The sequence below is a fragment of the Camelus ferus genome, chromosome 3 (assembly GCF_009834535.1).
Source record: "Camelus ferus isolate YT-003-E chromosome 3, BCGSAC_Cfer_1.0, whole genome shotgun sequence".
NCBI lineage: Eukaryota > Metazoa > Chordata > Mammalia > Artiodactyla > Camelidae > Camelus > Camelus ferus.
This window is the reverse complement of record NC_045698.1, coordinates 54,656,189-54,677,266: the sequence shown is the minus strand read 5'-3', so window position 1 is coordinate 54,677,266 and position 21,078 is coordinate 54,656,189. Positions and strand designations below refer to the sequence as shown.

General features: G+C 35.8%; 1 protein-coding gene across 3 annotated transcripts in view; it reads right to left on the bottom strand.

Annotated features, from left to right (window-relative positions):
- Positions 1 to 21,078, bottom strand: part of ATG10 (autophagy related 10) — a 213,536-nt gene that overhangs the window by 67,682 nt on the left and 124,776 nt on the right. For all 3 annotated transcript variants that reach the window (XM_032475438.1, XM_032475417.1, XM_032475427.1), the window contains one exon: positions 9,284 to 9,381. In XM_032475438.1, the coding sequence (XP_032331329.1) occupies positions 9,284 to 9,381 (98 nt within the window). The remainder of the gene's footprint in view (positions 1 to 9,283; positions 9,382 to 21,078) is intronic.

Sequence of the window (21,078 nt, the reverse complement as noted above, 5' to 3'; positions counted from 1 at the left end):
TAGTGCTGCTGTGAACACTGGGGTGCATGTGTCTTTTCAAATTAGAGCTTCCTCTGGATATATGCCCAGGAGTGGGATTGCTAGATCATACAGTAAGTTTGTTTTTAGTTTTTTAAGGAACCTCCATACTGTCCTCCACAGTGGCTGCACCAATTTACATTCCCACCAACAGTGTAGGAGGGTTCCTTTTTCTCCACACCCTCTCCAGCATTTATTATTTGTAGACTTTTTAATGATGACCATTCTGACTGGTGTGAGGTGATACCTCATTATAGTTTTGATTTGCATTTCTCTAATAACTAGCAATGTTGAGCATATTTTCATGTGCCTGTTGGCCATCTGGATGTCTTCTTTGAAGAAATGTCTGTTTAGGTCTTTTGCCCGTTATTTGATTGGGTTGCTTGTTTTTTTGTTTTTTGGGTTTTTTTTTTTTTTTTGATATTAAGCTGTATGAGCTGTTTGTATATTTAAGAACATTCTGTATTTTATTAAAATTTATCAGTATGTATTACTTTTTTAATCAGAAAAAAAGTTATTAAAAATTCTAAGCTCAGATGATATCACTTTTATTTGAGGATAGTCCAAGCTATGTATTGAGATTCATATATTCAGAATCATACAGAAGCTCTAAACTCTTTCCTTGTATCTTATGTCAACATAGGAATAATAGGCAAACTGAAATTCCTTTAGAAGACAACTGGGCAAAGTAAATGAAATAAACACAGTATGAGGCAATAGGAAGAGGAACTGATCACAATTAACTACAGAAGACATACCCAGTCCAAAGGCATTCAAATTCAAAAAACTTTCCAAGCACTCAAAATACATCCACAGGCTGAATTTGAACAGCAAGCTACTAATAAGAACCTTTACAGTGTAAACCCACACATACATAGTACATTACTAAAACTCTCACACAGCAACAATTGCACATCATTCCCTCCTCATCTCCTAAAGTTTAAGTAGTATCTAAAGGAGATTATTTTTTCATATTTGTAAAATTATCCTCCTAAAGTTTAATATAGGAAAAAAAAATAGTCTCTCCTGGTAAACTTGTCTGCTTCCTTCCATAACAGAATGAAAGCAATGTATTTAATTGGCTTTCCCGTTCTGTTATTTGTTGTTCTAGAAAGCTCAGAAATGTCCCTTAGCCTAGGTTTTCTGTAAAACTGTCTTTTCCCCTCCATCATTTAGTTCTTAGTCACTTGCTGTGATGTTTATAGTATATGTATGAATCTTATATTTGAGTGTATGTATACATACCACTTCAAATATTTCTGAAATTCAGATTGGATAGAAGGAAGTAGAAATGAATTAATACACTGGAAAAATAACAGCATGCAATAAAGTAATTGCATACACACTTTATATACGTTGGTATTTTTTTCTATTTATTGGTCAAATTTTAAACTATGAAATATAGACTGTGAATGTAGTATGGGTAATTTAAGAGCTGACATGGAAAATAACCAGGAAAACAATAGATGAAAAGAGAAGGGAAGGGAGTAGGAAGTAGAAATGGGGGTTGGGGGAGGTGGAATAATTACATTATAGGCTCTGAATATGCAGGAACCACTGTGCCAAAAATGAGATAAAACAAATAGCATCTATCTTAGGAAGCTTATACCTTACAAGGGACTCAAAACCTATCTGGATAAGCCTGCCTGCTTTCCATCCCTGCAGGTCCTGTGTCTGCCCTTCTGCTCCCTAGGCATGTCTACTGGCCTCAGCTGCTGCTTTGCTGCCCACTCACCAATAACTTCTTTCTCAAAAACTGAAAATGAGAATATAAATATTCCTCAAACTTGAAGTTTTGGAACTAAGATGTTTATTAAAAATTAAAAATTGATGGTAGGTAATTATCAAAATGAAATGTGCTAAGATGAGTAATATTAAAATTAATTATTAAATATTTAAAATGGTATTTTATTTTCACATTTATAAGCTGCTCCTTTTTTAGGAACAAAAGTTTTAAGGATCAATGACATGCTGGAAAATTCTTTAAAGTAAGCCCTTCTATAAATTCAAAGCATGTGCTGAGTCAAAAGTGCAACTTTGATGATAAAAAGCTAAGCAATATTTTGCTCAACCAGATACACATATTACAAAGAACAGTAACTCACTAGTCTTGTTTTTATTATATAGTGAAGTAAATTTCAATTTAAAGAAATAAAATCCAAATATACCAATATAAGCTGGTTATTTATAAGAAATTCCTGGTTTAACTATGTATCTTGAACTCTCATTAAAATGGAATAAAACAAAATGTCTTAGAAATTAATTTAATAATTAAAAGCTGGATGAGAAAGTAATATTATACCAATGCCTAAACAGCATTTAGTATGAAGTTAAGATTTTCTGAAACACTCCACAGTGTAAAGGCAAAAAAATTTTTGAGAAAAATTAATTATTTAGTCACAGATAATGAGAGAGAACTTTCATATGCTTCTCAATGTAAGAAAAGTCTGAGGAACAAACAAAACTTTTAAAAATGTGTTTTTTTTATCCCCAAACAAGAAAAGCATAATAGAGTGTGAGTGACAGAGGATATTTCTGAACAGATGAAAAAATGAATATGGAAAGTGAAGTACTCTGACAATGTATGGAATCCACAGCATCAATATTCAATAAATATGAAAAGTCTGAATGCATGTGCAGATTGACAATCTAAAAATAATTATTAACAGAGACAAAGGAAAATAGCACTGTCATCATTACCCTAGGATACCAAAGAAAGTGACATACAACAGAGTGAAGCATACTTCTCTCTCTGAAGACAGGGAAGTGTGGTAGAATTACTGAGGACTGTTAAAACATTGGAAAGTTTCTACAAAAAGTCTGCAAGACAGATACATTTACTGTTGCACCATAAACCCAGCCACTAAAGTAACTAATTAATGTCCAGAATGAATACCTAGAAACTCAGAATCAACAAATGAGCAGCAAATTACAGAGAAAACATCACACGGTGTCTGCAGTCTCGTTTAAATAAAACTCCACCATGAAAGAGCCAGCAATGGACCTGGCAGTTATTCTGAAGCAGCAGCAATCCATAAAGGCTTCTTAATTTTCTTGTCATTTAAGAATTAAGCCACTTCCAGTTCACACTGATCCTACCAGGTGCACTAAATTGATGTCATTATGAGCCATCAGGAAATACCCACCGAGACCTATACCAACACTGAGAGTTTTGTTAAACAGCTGTGTGTTTTAATTGATTTGTATTATTTAAAGTAGGAGCAGTTAAAAGTCAGTTATCGGATGTTGTGTAAAAGAGATGCCTAAAGACTCCAGGGAGACTGAGTTCAGAAGAAAGCCAATCACTGGAACTTCACTCGAGCACTTCAGATTATTACTAGAGGAAGCACAATTAAATCATAAGTTTATCAGCTATCATTATAAATCACCAGGCAACATATCAAGCTTCATTATTTAAGAATCCTTAGCCAATGACTTCCTGCATCACTGAGAGTCAAAAGCAATCTATTCACCAAAAAGTACCTTAGGAGTTTTGTTTTTTTGTTATGTTTTGATTTTTTTTTTTTTTTACTCTGAGAGATTTATCATAGAAATACAATGAAAATGCAATGAAAGTATCATATCTTTGCATGCTTTAGATATGCTAAACTCTTCAAAGTGAAATTAGTGGTATTTGGGACATGCAAAATGTGTATTCAAGACTCCTCCTTTTCCAGTTCTTTCACAGTACTTGTATGGGATCATATGAGGAAAAATAACCATTAAGTTTCTTTCCACTTTTATCCACCCAATCCCATTCATTTACTTATACTTGAACAGCCTTGTCCAGAAACGTAAAATCAGAAAGCAAAGTACCTCAAAAGTCTTAGTTTTCCAAATTTAAAGTGCACAGTTTGGATGTTAGAAATACATTGGAAAGGAGATGACGTAGGTTGAGTTTTGTATACTATCCTCTTTCTTAGTCTTCCCACCAAATCCATGTAGATGCTGCCATTATCTTTAATGGAACAATAAGACACAGAGTTTTTGTAATTTGCCCAAGGTCATACAGCTAGTGAGTGGTGGTGCCTAAAATTAAATCCACTCTGTCTGGCACAGCACCTAGAAAAAGCCTCTGAAAGGAAGCTACCCTCCTTGGAGAATGGTGCATGCCAAGTCTGGGCAGGAATTGCACAATACGTGCAACACATGTCATATCAAAAAGCAAGAAGCCATCAACAGAGTCGTATGGACACTACTTGGGTTGTATCAAAATAACTCAGGAGCCAAGCTAAAGAGACTTTCACTGGCCAAAGGTAAGACATCAAGCATCAGTAATGATAATCACCATAATGAATAGAAATGCATAAAACATTTATATCCATGACTTCATAAAAAAAAAACTTTCTTGGTCATCTTTGGAGAATGCTAGAGAACCAATTCATTATCTTGAAAACTAAAACATAAAAAGAAAGAATCAAGCATTTATCCTGCCTTTTCTATACATAGCATACCTCAAGTAACTGAGCTGGTGAGGAAAACTCTGTCATTACAGAAGTAGACCAGCTAATAAATAATGAGTGATAGAATTAGAACATCACCATTTTGCAACCCCTCTGACGAATTAATGGGTCTAGGCAATAATCATGAATGGCTCCTAACGTCACAAAGCAGAGCGATAACCAAACATTATGTGTCTCCTGATGAAAGTATCCAGAATCACTGATGAAGTATTCTTGCTCCCCAAAACCAAACCTGAATCTGATCAAGTTTCCAGATCTAACTATGAGTGTACACAACAAACAGGGAGGAACATAGTAAACAACACCATAGAGACATAATTAGGAAAAAAATTTAGACTGCAAAAACCATAGAACAAACAACTTTGTTTCCTTAATAAAATCTACAAGGAAAAAAGAGGGGAAGGAATGAGAAATCTTAGTTTCAAAAGTCTTAAGCGATGTTAACCATTTTAATGTATAAAGCTTATTTGGATCCTGATTCAAAGAAACTATTTTTTTAAAAAAGGAAGTATGGGAGGGAGGAAGAAAGGAAAGAAGGAAGGAAGGAGAAAAAAATGAAAGAAAGAAAGGAAAGAAAGAGAAAGAAAGAAGGAAAGAAAAGGAAGGAAGGAAAGAAAGAAAAAAGAAAGAAAAGAACTGGAGAAATTGAAGTATCATTCACTTATTTATGATATTAAGAAATTATTAACAACTGTAGTTGTGATAATAGAATTGTGGTTATGCTTTTTAAGAATCCTTACCTTTTTAAAATAAACGTTTTATTTTGAGATAAATGTGGATTCACATACAGTTGTAAGAAATGATACAAAGAGATCACTCATACTCTTCACCCAGTTGCCCCCAATGGTAACATCTTGCAAAACTATAGTGCATTATCACAACCAAGATGCTGATATTGACACAGTCAGATACAGAACATTTCCATCGCCACAAAGTTCCCTCATGTTGCCTTTTATAGCCACATCCATTTCCCTTCCACCCATACCCCCCCCAACCCCTGATAACTGCAATCTGTCCTCCAATATGAAATCTTGTCATTTCAAAAATGTTAGATAAATGGACTCAAATACTACGCAACCTTTTGGGATTGGCTTCTTCCACTCAGTAATTCTCTCGAGAGTCATCCAGGCTGTTGAGAGTATCAATAGCTGGTTCTTTTGTACTGCTGAGTAGTATCCGTGCTAAGGATGTACCATGGTTTGTTTAACCATCCACTCCCTGAAAGATTTCAGAGTCATTTCCATTTGGGCTATTATGAATAAAACTGCTATAAACATTTGTGTAGAGCTCTTATCTTTTAAAGATACACAAGTAAATATTTATGGATCAGATAATATGATGTCTAGGATTTGCTACCAAAAAATTCCAGATTGGGTGAGATACCAAAATAATAAGATTGGCCATTAGTTTGCAAGTGCATTCTATCTCTACTTTTATATATGTTTACAATCTTCCATAATATAAAGTTTAAAAAAAAGACAGTAAGAAAAAATTACTTATCCGACCATTACACACTGACATACATAAACACACAAATTTTCAAAGAAAACTGAAGGTATGATTTGTTATCTTCTGATTTTAGTTCATGCCAAGATGACAGGAGTTCTTTACCTAAAACATAGAGACCACATCTTCCAGTGATCATTACTGTAACATTCACTGTGCCAATTTAGGCAGATCCAACCTAGGCGTCTGTTCAGTTTCTTCTGGAAGTTCTTTATTAGGCTGCATGGTTGAGATAATAGGTAGCCCGTAATGTTGGACAAAAGCAGGTAAATAATCACCATAATCAAATGTATGAGAGTCATGAGTGGCTTATCTTCAAAAAAGAGGGTTCATGTCTGACATGAATAGGTCCTTATCATCAAGACAAATGCTGAGAGAACAGAAGTGAGATTACTGTAGATGAAGAGCAACAAACTATGTGAGCACAATCAAGCCTGAAAAAGAAATGAAATGCATTTTATATTATATGAAGGCTGCTTTTGTTTTTGAGCCACTCTGGAGGACAGGATATTATTATCATGCTCAGTCTGCAAGCTAATGGTTCTTTAGTATAATTCTGCAAAATGGTGTCTTCTGTTTGGTGCCACCAATATTCTATCAGCTCATTCTTCCCTAGTGCCATATCACACCCTCCCCTTCACAGCACTGAGGACACCCTATTTTTTTCTCCACATGGGGCCTTACAAAAATGAGGACACACTCTCTGAAAGCAAAGAAGAGCACATAAATACAAACCCACTAACTAAACTGGGATTAAAAGCTAAGACCTCCAAAGTAAATATTCATAATGACTTTCAAATATCAAATTAGTACAATGGCCACAAATGAGTTTCCCTTGCTAGGTCTCTAATGCCCAGACATACATTATGATGAGCAATTCTGAGGCTTAAATAAAGTGTGTTATCAAAAGCAGTTGGGGATACCTGTTCACAGATCAATCCCAGTTGGACAAATCCCACAGGAACATCTAAATGTTACAGCTATGTTGTAGTTTGGTTATATCAAATATCCCTGCCAGTAAGTGGGTCTCACACTTGGTACTGAGACAGCAATGCTTATTGCGATAGGATTTGATCATTACGACCACACTTTGATAAGCAGGAAAAAGATGGCCCAGTAACAGACTGCCTATATGATGCTTAAATGCCTATAAACTAAAAGGTATTAGTCAAGTCCATTAAAAACTATCAGTACACAGATTGATTCAAGTGGTTGGTTTAGCAACTTAGGAATTCTATTAACAGAACAAAATCTATTGACAAGATCATACTAGGAAACTAAGAAAATATGGTTGAGTTCAAAATCTTGTTCATGTGTCACAAATCAGAACACAGAAATGTGGAATTAAAACTCAAAATGACATAGACCACTATGAATTGTGCTATAGGTTTGCACTGAGGAGATTAAAACAGGGCTGCTAGTGACAGAAAAAGGGAAAAAAAAAGAATCGGGCTCAGGTACATAATGTAAGACATAATTCAGAAGGAGCAGAGAAAAAAGGCACTAAAGTTAAATACATATATATTTTTGGATGTTCCCTTCCTCTCTCCTTTGCTGTCTTCCTTGACTCTCACAACCAAACATTTTCTGGGTCCTGTGGATTCTGATTCTACAGTACATATATTTTTGGCCAGTTTGTGGTCACTGACAAGACACTGAAAGTTAAAACACTAAGCATTCACCTTGACATACTTAAAGGTTAATCTAAAACACTGCATAAAATAAAATGCTCTTGCCAAAAATCTTTATGATGGATTTGTTTATATATCTCATTACATTATCTTTCTTCATAGCAACCACTCCTGCCTGGTCTGCAGAACTGGGATTTTGGAGGGGGTCATTTTTGTGAGCTAAAGTGGTTTCAGAGAAGGGAACATATGAAAGAATGAAGAGGAAATAGAAAGATAGAAGGAAGGCAACAGGGAAAGCATTAAACCTGGGAAAAATTCCAAGAACAAACTGCCCAAGATGAGTTCAGAGACGTGAACAGCCATGTCCGGCAGGAGCTGAGACTGCACAGTGTGGAGGAGAGGGAGATAAGGTCAGATTGGACCCAGGGAGCAGCAGCCATTGAAACCCAGGCCAGGCATTTAGACAACATGCCACAGGCCCTCAGACAGCTATCGCAGGTTTGCACATGGGTAAGGTAAGTACAGCATGGTTAGGAAGATGTGTAATGGGAAGGGGCAGGGGGGAAGGAAACAGAAGTTTTACTAATTGTTCTAGGAGAGGTGATAAGGCTTGATCTAGGAAGGTGACAGCAGGAAGAGAAAGAAAAGGATTAATTTGAGGGGCAGTGTGAAAGATTCATATACTTAAACCTAGTTTTGTCCTCAATTAAAACATAGAAAATGGTCATTTGCAGTCATTGTCAAAGAACTGCTTACGAGATGCTAAGGATTCTTATGCTGATTGGGAGGTAAACTGTCATTATTATGATCAAACACATAAGAGGGCATAAAAATTCTAATGGCTGATAAGTCATTTTTAAAGGAAGCTTTGATTAAGCTTAACAGAGGCAGGGAAAAATAATATTTTTGATAAAAGTAAAAATTATTTTTAAAGAGACTATGGTTGCAAGGTGATGAGTATTTTTAAATTTCTAAAATAATTAACTGCTGATTTTAGCAAGGCAGTAATAATGAGTTATATGATTAACAAATCATTTTTCTCTACTTTTGCAAATTTACTTTTTATATCTACTTTTGCAGATCTATTTTCTCAAGTTTTTCAGATCACTATTGCAAATCTATTATTAATCAAAAGTTAATTTTTTTTGCAAATGACCTATGAGTAAAAATCTAAAGAATTTTAGATGATGTAAGCTAAATAATCTATTTCTTGGTGATATGCCAACTTTATTTCTATTCTCATTTACCTAATACATTTTTATTGAACACCTACTGTATGATACGTACTGTGCTAGCGCTGGATGTACAACGAAGAGGAAAAAAACAGGGTCTGCCCATGTGGGAGCACACAGTATAATGGAAGAGAGACATTAATTTTTTTTGAATCCATGTATATAATTTCAACTTGTAAAAAAGCACTATGAAGGAAAGTTACAGGGTTCTATGAGGGCTTAAAACAGAGAGGCTAAACCAAGCCTGGGTCTGGGAAGATGTTTTACAGGAAACTGTCTTTGAATTGAAATCTGTAAGGAAGTAGAGGAGTGAAATACAAACAACAACAACAACAACAAAAAAAAAAAACCAAAAAGGAGGGGAGAGAGAGCTAGAAAAAAAGATGAGCAGAGGGAAAGAATCACTTATAATACAATGAAAATACTCTCTAACCTGCTGAGTAATCGTGTCCCAGGGTCCCTGCAGCAGCCGCATCCTGTAGCACTCATGGACGCCTTCCCATATGTCCTTCAGAGTTAAAGGTCTTCCATCTGTGAAGGTGCATGGTAAAGACTGCCAGTTAGTAATCCATTTGACACGATGGTGCTTGGTGTCTGTCTACAAGTGCTGAAAGAATGTTAAGATTTTAAAAAATCTTTAGTAGTACATGTACTATTTATGTATCAAAAGAATGCTATGTGAATTACTATTTTCCTCCTGAGGGAAGTTTAAACATTCAAACTTCTCTCTTTTGTAACCATCTAGCAGTTAAATTATCTGTTCCTTTATTGCCTCAAGGAATTTTATAAAATAAATATAATCCAAATGTAGTTGAGAGAGAAATGATAGACAGAAGCATCTGCAAAGGACCAGGCAGACAGACTCACATATTCACAACAGTGTTCTATGGATGTATTTGAACTCTTAACATCTCCTCTAATCCTTAAATCAGAGACCATACACATGCCTCTTTCAACCTCTTGACTGAATATCTGCAATGTTCAAATCACTCTGTTGGGTACCATGCAGAATAGAGATAAGGAAAGCACACAATTTCTCTTAGTAAAGAGAGTTTCCCTACTAGGGAAACTATGACCAGTATCTCAGTAAATACCGATACTAAAATACTAGGTAGAAAGTGGTCACTGCCACAGGAAAACTGCAGTTGTCTGACAGTCCAGAGGAGGGAGACATTAACACCCACCATTTGTGGCAGGTGGAGAAGGGATTGTTGGGGTTGGAGAGGCTTGAAAAGGCTTGGCATGAAGAGATTAACAAAAGCTTTAGTGAACAATAAACCTCCTTTTCTTTCTTTAAGCAGCTTCAATTATTCACCTATGTTCATAATCACCCAAATAATGTATTTTATGAAGTACACTATGGTGCAAGGTAAGTGAAGAAACAAGACAACTAGGTTCAGAAAAGAAGGCAGAAAGAGGGAATTACCTATGGACTTTAAAACCACATGCTGCGGAAAAGCAGATGGCTTAATGTTAGAATTTAGTGCTATCTGGCCCTTCAAAGCCACCAAGTCCTCAAGACTCAAGGGTGTGCTCTTCTCCTTAGGAAAGTAGACAATATAATTTAAAGGAAATTCATCAGCATACTGAATCATTAAGCACAAAAAAGTATTTGGTCATCAGATGCAACAAAACCTGGGGAAATAATCTACTCAAACCCCTCCCCAAATGAAAAGGTATTGCATTCAGACTTAAGGAGTACAAGAAAAGATGTGGGTGGGGTGTGGGAGAGAAGTGCGAGATTTGAAGGCCCAGCTGAGTTTGAATCCTGGTGTTGGCATTTATTCTCTACATGACTGCAAGTTATCTTGCTTTTAACTTTACCTGAAAAATAGGGATAATAATCCTTTTCAAATCCTGTTCTTGTGAACGGCCTACATCAATGACATACCTAGGACTGTGTCAGGCATACAATAAGAGCTCAATATACGTTAGGTATCTCCTCCTAGCTCCCACTGCACCACTCCAGTAATTCTCATGCTGTAAAGCTGAAAGAGTCACTTACAGGCCATTATTTCTTAGAATCTTCTTGTTGTTTCTATACCATGCACAGCTCCGTTTGCTATAGTAATATACTAATCCCATAGACAGGGCATTTCTCATGTGTGACCTGAAAAGTTGAACTTTTCCTCAACCTTTATTTTCAATAAATAGAAAAAGAATATTTTGATACATTTTCAATAAGTATCTTCATCTTGGCATTTATCTGGTGGCAGGAGACCATTATCTTGTGATAAATAGTTTTATTCCACTGACATTTCCATGTCTGTAAAATGAACAAGATTTATTCATCCAATTAACATTTGAATGTCATGTTTAGCTACGAGTTAAAAACAAGCTGCCTTCAGTATCTGCGTTATATTGTTTTCTGAACACATTTAAAAGAGTAGGGCCAAACTTTACTTTTAAGATAAGCATCACACATTTTCAAAATATGCACGTGCATGTGCACATGTGTGTGTGTGTACTGATGTTGGAAGAGAGAAATAGCATCCTAGGCACAGCAGTATCACACAGTAACCAAATAATCAAATTATAAAAAGATGACATGCTTTTAGAATAACTTTCAGATGTCAAAGTTAGAAGAAATCAAGTTGAAGAATAATAAAATGTTATTGCTGGTATAATTACTAATTTTATAGACAAGGCAACCAAGGTCTTTAGGCAATACACATCTGCCAAAATTACGCAGACAGTTCATGACTGCACTGGAGCTGGAATCAAGTCTCGGTACTCACAATCCAGTGCTCTTCCTGCTGCTCCGTGCTGCCCCTGAGAGCGAAGACTGCATATGTCCTATCACCACTGCAGTCCTGCTGCACAGTCCTAAGCCTCATTCACACATTGCAAATGCTTTATAAATATTTACTGGATAAATGATAAACGAAAGAATGCCTTCCTTAACTACATGTCCTCTAAAACAAGGAAAGGCTTTGCAGACCTAGAGAAGAATGCTGGGTTTAAAATCTGGGAATCAGTAATGATTTTAATTTTATTCCTTAAAATATTTCAGCAAACAATCTAAGGATGGAGTAAATGGCTTGGATATTACCACTGTCAAAAACCTGTATACTCTGCTGGAAACATTCATACAAAATGCAATGATCAGCAGCCTAGCAACAATGTGGAGAGACCTAAAACAAATGTCATAGAATGTTTCATCAGACGTGATGCTATAATTAAGAGTATTTGTCATAAGTTTTAGGAAACACCAAATTTAGAGGAAAGAAATTTAACATCTTAAATATAGGAATTAAAAAATTAGGAGTTTGGGATTAATAGATACACATTACTATGTATAAAATAGATAAACCATAAGGACCTACTGTATAGCACAGGGAACTATATTCAATTTCTTGTAATGAGCTATAATGGAAAAGGAACTGAAAAAAATATACATATATGTATGTATGTGCATAATTGAATCACTCTGCTATACACATGAAACTATCATTGTAAATCGACTATACTTCAATTAAAAATAAGAATTAAAAAATGATCTGGTCAACTTAGAATAAGAGACAATCACAAGGAGTAAAAAAATAAGTTCAAAATATAGATGCATGACACTCCTTTATGCAGATTTATGAGAGTGCTACCTGCCTGCTACAGAGAACAGTGTTTTTTAAGTGAATGGATGTGATTGCATTCTCCAATGTGTTTACAAAACTGTTTAAAAACACATGTATTAACAATGATCAAATGAGTGCTTGTGCCAGCTACTCTGACAAGAGTGTCGATCTCTTCAGTTTCTGCAGACCATTTACAGTACAGGAGATCTGGGTGACATAGCTTTGTCTCTCACATACAGATATGACAATAATGATTTAATGAAGTATGACGTGGATTCTTTTCTCTAAGCCTTCATCATCAGTTTGCCTAGTCATAGCTCACATCTTCATGACTGAAGACATACAAAAGTTAGTTTTGTGGTCTTTTACTCAAAAACAAAAAATTTTGAATTGATCAGCAATATCTTCAAACACGATATACACAACTGACATACAAAATATATTCAAATATGATTGTAACTCTAATTATTCCAACACCAAAATGGAACCTTCAGAAATCCCACTGAAATCATTGACATGAGATAGTCAAATATATTTGTAAAACCACATCATAAAAATAGAGCTTAAATATGGCAGAAACTTGATGAATTTCATTATTTTGATTCTATCTACCTATTTATGAAAATTGAAGACCCAAACCTTTAACTTAAAATTAAAATGTGGACATAAACAAATACTGGGTTAAATTCATGAAACACATTATTATGTGCCTTCATGTTCCACTGAAGTTATCTTCAATCAAGAACTTTAAGCCCTTTTTAGAGGGTCTATTTTTTCTGTCTGGCCTCAGTCAGAGGAGACATAAGCATACTCAATCAACGACTCCCTAGTTTCAGACCCAAGATATTCGATAGCACCAATTTCAACATGCTTAGAAATCTCATTAATCACACTGAGGCTGAGAACCTCAGTAAAATCCCTTGCATACTTGAAAAATTGAAGTAGAAGCCAAAATAATTTCAGCAGCAACCTACAAAGTGAGCATGGTAAATTAAGGTCATTTATTTAACAAGTGTTTATCGAGTGCCTACTATGTGCCTCTATCACCTGGAATGATAATACACATTCGCACTAGAGGAATATTCTGTCAGCAACCTGAAATGTCAATGACAAAAGAGGAAGAGACAATGGATGAAAAATAGAATAATTAAAAAGTACGATCTTTAGCAACTGCCAGTAGCATTTAATTTAACATTTTCATATAAAATCTCTCAATTGAATAATAACCTACATGTCAAGTAATCTATATATTACTCAAAATGTGCAGCTTTCTAAATTAAACTTCTCAAGGCTATTAGTTTTCATGAATCAAAGAGCAGCATGAGGTATTTCACCAGCACTACCTAACTCCAGTGCAAGCATGCTGAAGTCGCCTTTACCCTGTGGTGCATGCTTTCACTGAAAGTTCATAACTCCTAGAAGGAGGATGAGAGAGAGTATAAATTATTCAGTGCGAATTTAGGAATAATATTCTGAGTGTGGTCACTAGAAATAAAAAGGAAAGGGTGGATTTTTCACAATGAAATATGTCACTTTTCAATATACTGCCTTCAAGAGAGCTTCAAAGGATATAAAGATTCATGTCATACTCCACACTGAGGCAGAGATGATGCTCCATCAAAGAGGAAAATTCGTTTTTGCTTCAGTAAGAAAATTACACTGTGATATGAAATGAGTGTTAATTGTTCATGTACATTCTTATCAGCTACAGTGCTGGCTAATTCTGTATTTTTTATTTATTCCCGAGTACATTTTTTCCATTTTGTGTCTGTATTAATCTCAAGGAATCTGAATGAAAATTCCAAAAATATAGATTATGGCAACTTCTCTTTAATGTTTCTTAAATTTTGGTTACTGCATCATGCAGTTAAAAAATGGGCTAAAGAGTTCGAGTCTTAACTCCATAGTTTTCTATGTATCCTTGAATAAATCATTTAACCCCTCTGAGCATGACAGTTTGTATCTGTTATTCTGAGGCTTAAGATACAGAACGCAGCTAGCAGTACTGACAGGTACAACATGCCAAGCCCCACTTCACACACTAGCTCACAAACCTCAAAACTCTATAAAGTAGGTATTACTATTATTATTATTACTCCAAATTTTTTTAATGATGAAAGAAAGGAAACAAAAAGTTCAATAACTTCAGTAAGGTCACGCAGTTAGCAGCAGAGCTGGGAATCAGAACCGAGGCTTTTCAGCTCCAGACCCCATACTTTCACCAGTTCACCATACGTCTCTGTACCCAGGAGCTCTTTGTAAACTATAAAGTGAGATGCACACATTAGTGGTGGTGTCATTTTTATTGTCACTAGTAGTCTCCATCAACATTGCCTAACCTAGGAAAATCTAGAATTTTGCCTTTCCTAGGTTTCTTAGTAGGCCAGGCCTACCCTTTCCCTCATCACTGCATGGACAAATCCCAAATTCAGCCAAGGCCTCTCTTCATCACTCCAGCTCAAGGTAATCTCCACCCTCTGAGCCTTGTTTCCCTCCAGCTTTATTGAAATATAATGGATATATAACATTGTATAAGTTTAAGGTGTATGACATGATGATTTGATATATGTGTATATTGTTAATGACTACTACAACAGGTTAGCAAGTCCATCCCCTCACATACTTACCATTTGTGTGTGTGTGTGTGGTTAGAACATTTAAAATCTATTCTCTTCATAACTTTCAAGTATAAAATACAGTACTGTTAACTACAGTCACCATGCTGTACATTGGAGCCTTAGAACTTATTCATGTTATATCCGAAAATCTGTACCCTTTAACCAAAATGTCCTCATTTCTCCTATTCCTTAGCCTCTGTCAACCACTAACCTACTCTCTGCCTGGTGGCAATCTTTACTTCTCTTATGGCCCTTAATATATTCTACTTGTTACAGTGAATTTCTGACCTGTCTTGTTTCCCTCAGTAGACTCAAGTTCCTTGAGAACATCCATCTCTGATTCCTTTATTCACCTTGACATACCAGAAACATATTCATGCCTTGTGCATAAATATTTTTCAATGGTTGGATAGATGGATGTTTAACATCATTTCTAGAGCAATTAACACAATTATTACTAGGAATAAAGACAACAATCATGATTAAAAATTCATTGATTAAATGCTTTTAAGTTATGTAAAAAAACCTCTCATACTTATATAAATATAGTAGTAAGTAGAGGAAGATATACTGGATATTTAATTTTTCAGTATCCAAACACAGTTCCCATCTGGGAGAGAAATTCCAAAATAAGTAGAAGATGGAGCCCCATTTCACACCACTGAAGCCAAAGGGAGATAGATAGTCCCTCATCCTGTCATCCCTGCCTTCAGTTGACTCAGTGATCTACCCTTCCAATAAATCCTTTCCTGATTATCATGGTCAGGTTCAATTATTTGCAATCAAGTCTACCTAACTAATATAGCCCAGATAAATGGTTTATAAATCTTGCTGAATATTTATCAATTTTCGAAATTATCAACCCCAATTTTTTAAATACTATATATTTGTCTAGTAATTTTGAGTAGAAAATAAATATAAGACATCTTTCAGTTACATGAGAAAGTTCATGTATGTTGCAATCCATTTTTATGAGAAATTTGCCCAACAGCCCAAAGAGGAGTAATTTGGGGTCACCTTAAACTGTCCACACAGTGTTAAGAACTTATGATAATGTAAGTGATGCTGTAAACTCTCATTTAAATTAAACACTTAACCTAGTAGAAGTACATACAAGACTTTCTTGAGGAATCTGAGTCATAAAATGTCCTATGGGAAGCAACACTGTATCGACAAGACATCAACTCAGATACAACTACTCATCAGAACTCCAAAGATAGTATCACCAGGTGAACATCTACAACATTAGGTCTGCTGGTTCTAAATCAGAATACACTCTACTTTCAATCCTATCCAAAGTATCCTGAGGTTTTGATTCCAACCTCTTGCTGCTCTGGCACACCAGTACTCAGCATTTTGGACTCTTGGCTCTCTTCAAATCTCCGTACCCCCAGAACATGGGCCTGTTCACATCTGTAGCAGCACCCTATCTATTCAACTTGATCTCCTTTCCAAGAATGCAGCCTCCACCTTCTCAGCACAGCACCTAATATATGGACTTGAAAAATTCTGCCTTGACGACTTTAAAGGAGGAGAAAAGCAATACTAAATTCAAGTTGGGAGGCGATTTTCTTCAGCATATTTAAAAAATAAGCTAATGAGTTTTTGTGCTGTGAACACAGTAGGCACTCGTGTATGTTTTAATGGATGTTTCAAACAGGGCTTGTTTTGCCAAGAGTAAGCAATGAAATGTTTCTTCTTTATGAGCCACAACACAAACATTTATCTGTCCAAGAAAGTTAAAGTATAGTCTCTTTCAGGTAAGAAAATAAATTTGCCTTGTCATATCCTCTTCCTGGTCTCTGAATCCAAATGAAACCTGCTGCTTTTTGTGTATGTGATGCTTTGTACTAACATGGGGTTTTGGGCTAATTAGCTGTCCCTGTAGTTTTGTTTCACCTTTTCTTTAATATATTTTAAAATCAGGACTTGATTTTTCAGTGGAATTCTTTTGCCATTATGTGTTCTAACCCAGAATCCTACTCCCATTCTAATTCTCCACAATGTTTCAAGCATTTACCTAGTTCAACAAATAATTCTCATTAAATTTCCTCTATTATTTCAGCTTTTCAGTTTGAATATATTGGTATTAGTTGAATATTATTTCACTATTTTTTAATAATGTTGTTTGCTCATCAAATTTCATTTCAATCCCTAGAATCTCTTTTTAATGCAAGAAAATTCATGTTCCATTGTATTATTATGACTTTGTCTAGATTTACCGTTTACATAAATATAAGTGGCATATATAAACTTTCTTAAAGATTCTCTACAATCAAGCAAGATTCTAAATTATTTGTCAAATAATTTTCTATTTCCTGCTTATTATAATAACTAACTAGAATCATTTTTGCCTTCATCTTTAAGTACCTCTCTAATCCATCTTTCTTTCCTGTTCAACCTTACCCCTCACTGTACTAGAAATGGTCATTTTTCCTGAAAATATATTCTTTCTAGTTCATTTTCTCTGAAATTAAAAAAAAAAATTTAACATTTCTAACAACAATGCTAAAAAAAATCCAAGCTAAATTCCTTTTCCTAAAATTTCATTCTTCCTAATTTCTTCTCATCATTTATTCCCTTTCTGTTTCACTCCGTCATAATTTATGCTCTAGGAAATCCCTCCTTGATCTCATTCACTTTTGCTCACTCTCCTTCACACTTTTATTAGGTCCTCCAACCCCATCCTTCCATTATCCCTTTCAGAGTTTGATCTCAAGATATCTTTCCAGCCATCTCTTCCACAATTCATCTTAAGGAAAACCCCTGCTGCACACCGGCCTCCCCACACACGCCTGCTCTCCAGCCCTGCGGCGTGGCTCTCCCCATTTCTCCCCTTCTCCAAGGCTGTTCCAGCCCCTTCAGAAAAGTCAACCTGTTACGTTCCCTTGAAAACTGTTGAACAGAGCTATGGATATTTTACTTTTATTCTCCAGCTTCCTCCACGCCCCTTCTTTCCTGTTTTCCTGTCATTTTTTTCTATGTACTCCAAAGACGTCCTCCTGTTCCACACCAGGGACAAGCCTCTTCCTCCTCCTCCTTGATGATGTGTACACTTCTCTGATTCCAAACTTCTCATTATTCTTCCTTTGAGCTGGCCTTTATCTTGGTTTGGTTATGCTGCCACTGAGAAGGAATTATTCTTCGGCTATTTCTTTTGCCTTGTTTCTCCATGAGCATCTTTCAGGCGTATAACAAGCAGATAAATCTTATACGTGGAATATCTGGGCTACATTTTTAATTTTATAGTCCTACTCCCCAGGCCAATAATAGAATGGATCTCCAGAAAGAACAGACATTCAGTTGCTGAATGGAAGGAATGTTTCCTTCCCTACTCAAAAGCAGCCCTTCTGACTAATTCAAGAAATACATCAAAACGGTTCCCAAGAAGAGCCCATATGTCAGCACCAAAGAATTAAATATTTTGAAAATGAGAAGAACCACTTGGTCTATTTTTCAATAGAGATTGAGAACAAAGGAAAAGAAGAGAGACAGGGAAGAAATTAATAAGAATTTAAGCTGAAATAAATATAGAACTCTCTAGTTGCAATGAAAGGGAAAACTAGGTAAGCTTAGAACTCTAGTTAAGCTCAAAGCCACTATTATATGCCTAAAGTTTATACCACATTTCTAACACGTGCCATCAGCTTTTGGCCAAAGCCAAGTCCCAAAAAGGGAAAAAAGGGGCCTAAAAAGCGTTGGAATGATAAAGTGATGAGCGGTAGATAGAAGCCTTTCACATGATACAAATAATTCTTTAACACAGTGTGCTTCAAAAATAATGGGGGGTGGGGGGAGAAACACAGGCAGACACTTGAAGACATCAGTGCTTTGTGAGAATGTACTTCGATAGACTACAAAACACTATTTGAATGTAAGCTAGTCATTATTACTTGACAGAAGTGCAATTATGTCTCACCCAGTGCTGGGTAGCAAATGGTATTAAGCATGAGCCACTAGCTCTCCCAAAGCTAAAATAGCAAGAGTGGGTAGAGGAAAAAAGAGCACTGGGAAGAACTTATTTCTCCTTCTGAATCTATGTTACACCCTGGGGAACTGAGCTCCTGTAATACTCAAGTAGTAAAAACGAGAGGCACCCAGAAACAGACGCTGTCTCAATTTGGCTGTCTGCCTTCAAGGATCAAATAAAAATGTGTGTTTAGAGAAGTGGAACAGCTGTCCCATCTAGTCGGTTGCTCACCTTTGAGTCCTCAGGACTTCCCATATTCCGTAGCCAACCATTTCTGCGGTCTCTGAGAAGCACCAGACTAAGGAGTAAAGATAAATAGATGGTTCGGGTCCTAAGTTGCCTGAAGACAACAGCATTACTCCCTTATAACTCATCAGAAAAGTTCAAATAAGGCACCATCACAAGGTTTCCATCTTTGCGCTGCATGCAGAAATGGTTGGAAATTCCTCCTCACCAGTTCATTCAATAAATACTTGTTGATACTGCGCCATAAGTGATATTGTGGGTATTAAAATGAGTAACATAAATAATATATATTATCATATATGTATTACACACACACAGCCATGAATAAAGCTTAACACTTTGTAGGTTGTAGGTACTCACTATTAATTTCCTCCCTCCCTCTTTTTATCTTAAAAGTCCTACCTTCTAACTTACCATTTTAGAGGGGACAAATAAATAATTCTGCTATCAGTGTAACCTGTGATACGATATATGATATGATATGACATGGGAGTGACAAGAGCAAGTGGCATATTAGCTGAATCTTAGGCAATAGTTGGCCTGGTAGACACTGGACATATAGAGGATTAAGAGGTAACCACAGTCAAATAGATTTGCATTTCAAGAAACAGAATAAAGATTTCCTCTGGAATCTAAGCTAGTTGAGTAAAGAAAAGGTAACGTTAATTTAAATGAGAGCTACTTACTACCTGCTTTAAAAAAAAAAGAGGTACTGGAAGAAAATTCAGAGCAAAGAAGAGAAACTAATTTTTACTAACAGTCAAATGCAAAAGAAATTGTAAGTATCTGTCAAAAACAAGGCTAAGTGAACTATTTTTGAAGCAACAGAAAAAGACCCCTGAGCAAGAAATTTTATAGCCATCCTTTTTCTAGGTCGGAACTCTCTTAGAATGAGACAAAGAAAAATCTGGACCTGGAATAAGAGGAAGATGTTAGGAATCCATTCACCACACTGACAGAGATTTGTTTAACAAACAGATAAAGGGCCGAGTGTAATCCCATAACACAGGAAGAGGGAATGGACTGAGAGGAATAAATGAAAAATTATGACTCCAGAATAAAGGGCGATACATTTTTAGAACACTCATTAGGTTAAGTTAGGTAAAAAAGAAATTATTAGAATATGATAAAGGAAAGAACCGTTTTTTCATGTTTCTCCACAAGAAAACATTCAGTATGCTTTGCAAAAATTAAATTTGATACCTTAATGTGTACCTGAAAAACCGCTAAGTGAATTCCAGAATTTAAAAATCCCTAATGCTCATTCTAAATAACTCAGAACAGAGAGGGTGGAGAACAAGAAATGCTTCCACACAAAATAAATGACTTTTCTGGTTTCTTTTATAAAGGCATAAATGAAGGGCATTCTAAAAATATACAAATAGAACCCCAAAATGCTAGTATTTTTTCTTTAAGAAATAGAAAACCACTATGAAGAAAAGATCTTAGGAAGTATACAAATTTCATTACAACATAATTGGACTTGCAGGAACAATTACCGTGCCGTACTGTAAGGGGAGCTGTTGGCACGTAAGAGCAAAGCACACACATGAGCTCATCCACCAGCCTCGGCAAAACCCACTTGCAGCTAGAAGCAGTCATGTTTCAACACCTCAGATTCCCTAATGCTGACAAGCTAAACAACTTGTTTTGTCTCTGGGAGCTCTCCTCTGGTGATTAACTGCTTATGGTGAATACTAATTATATGAAAGTACAGTATTGAAGAAGTAGTGTTCTATTTCCTCTACCTGCAGCCTCGGCATGGCTTTGAATCTAGAAGGTACCAGGCAGAGCCACTGCAAACCAAAACCAAGAAAGGCAT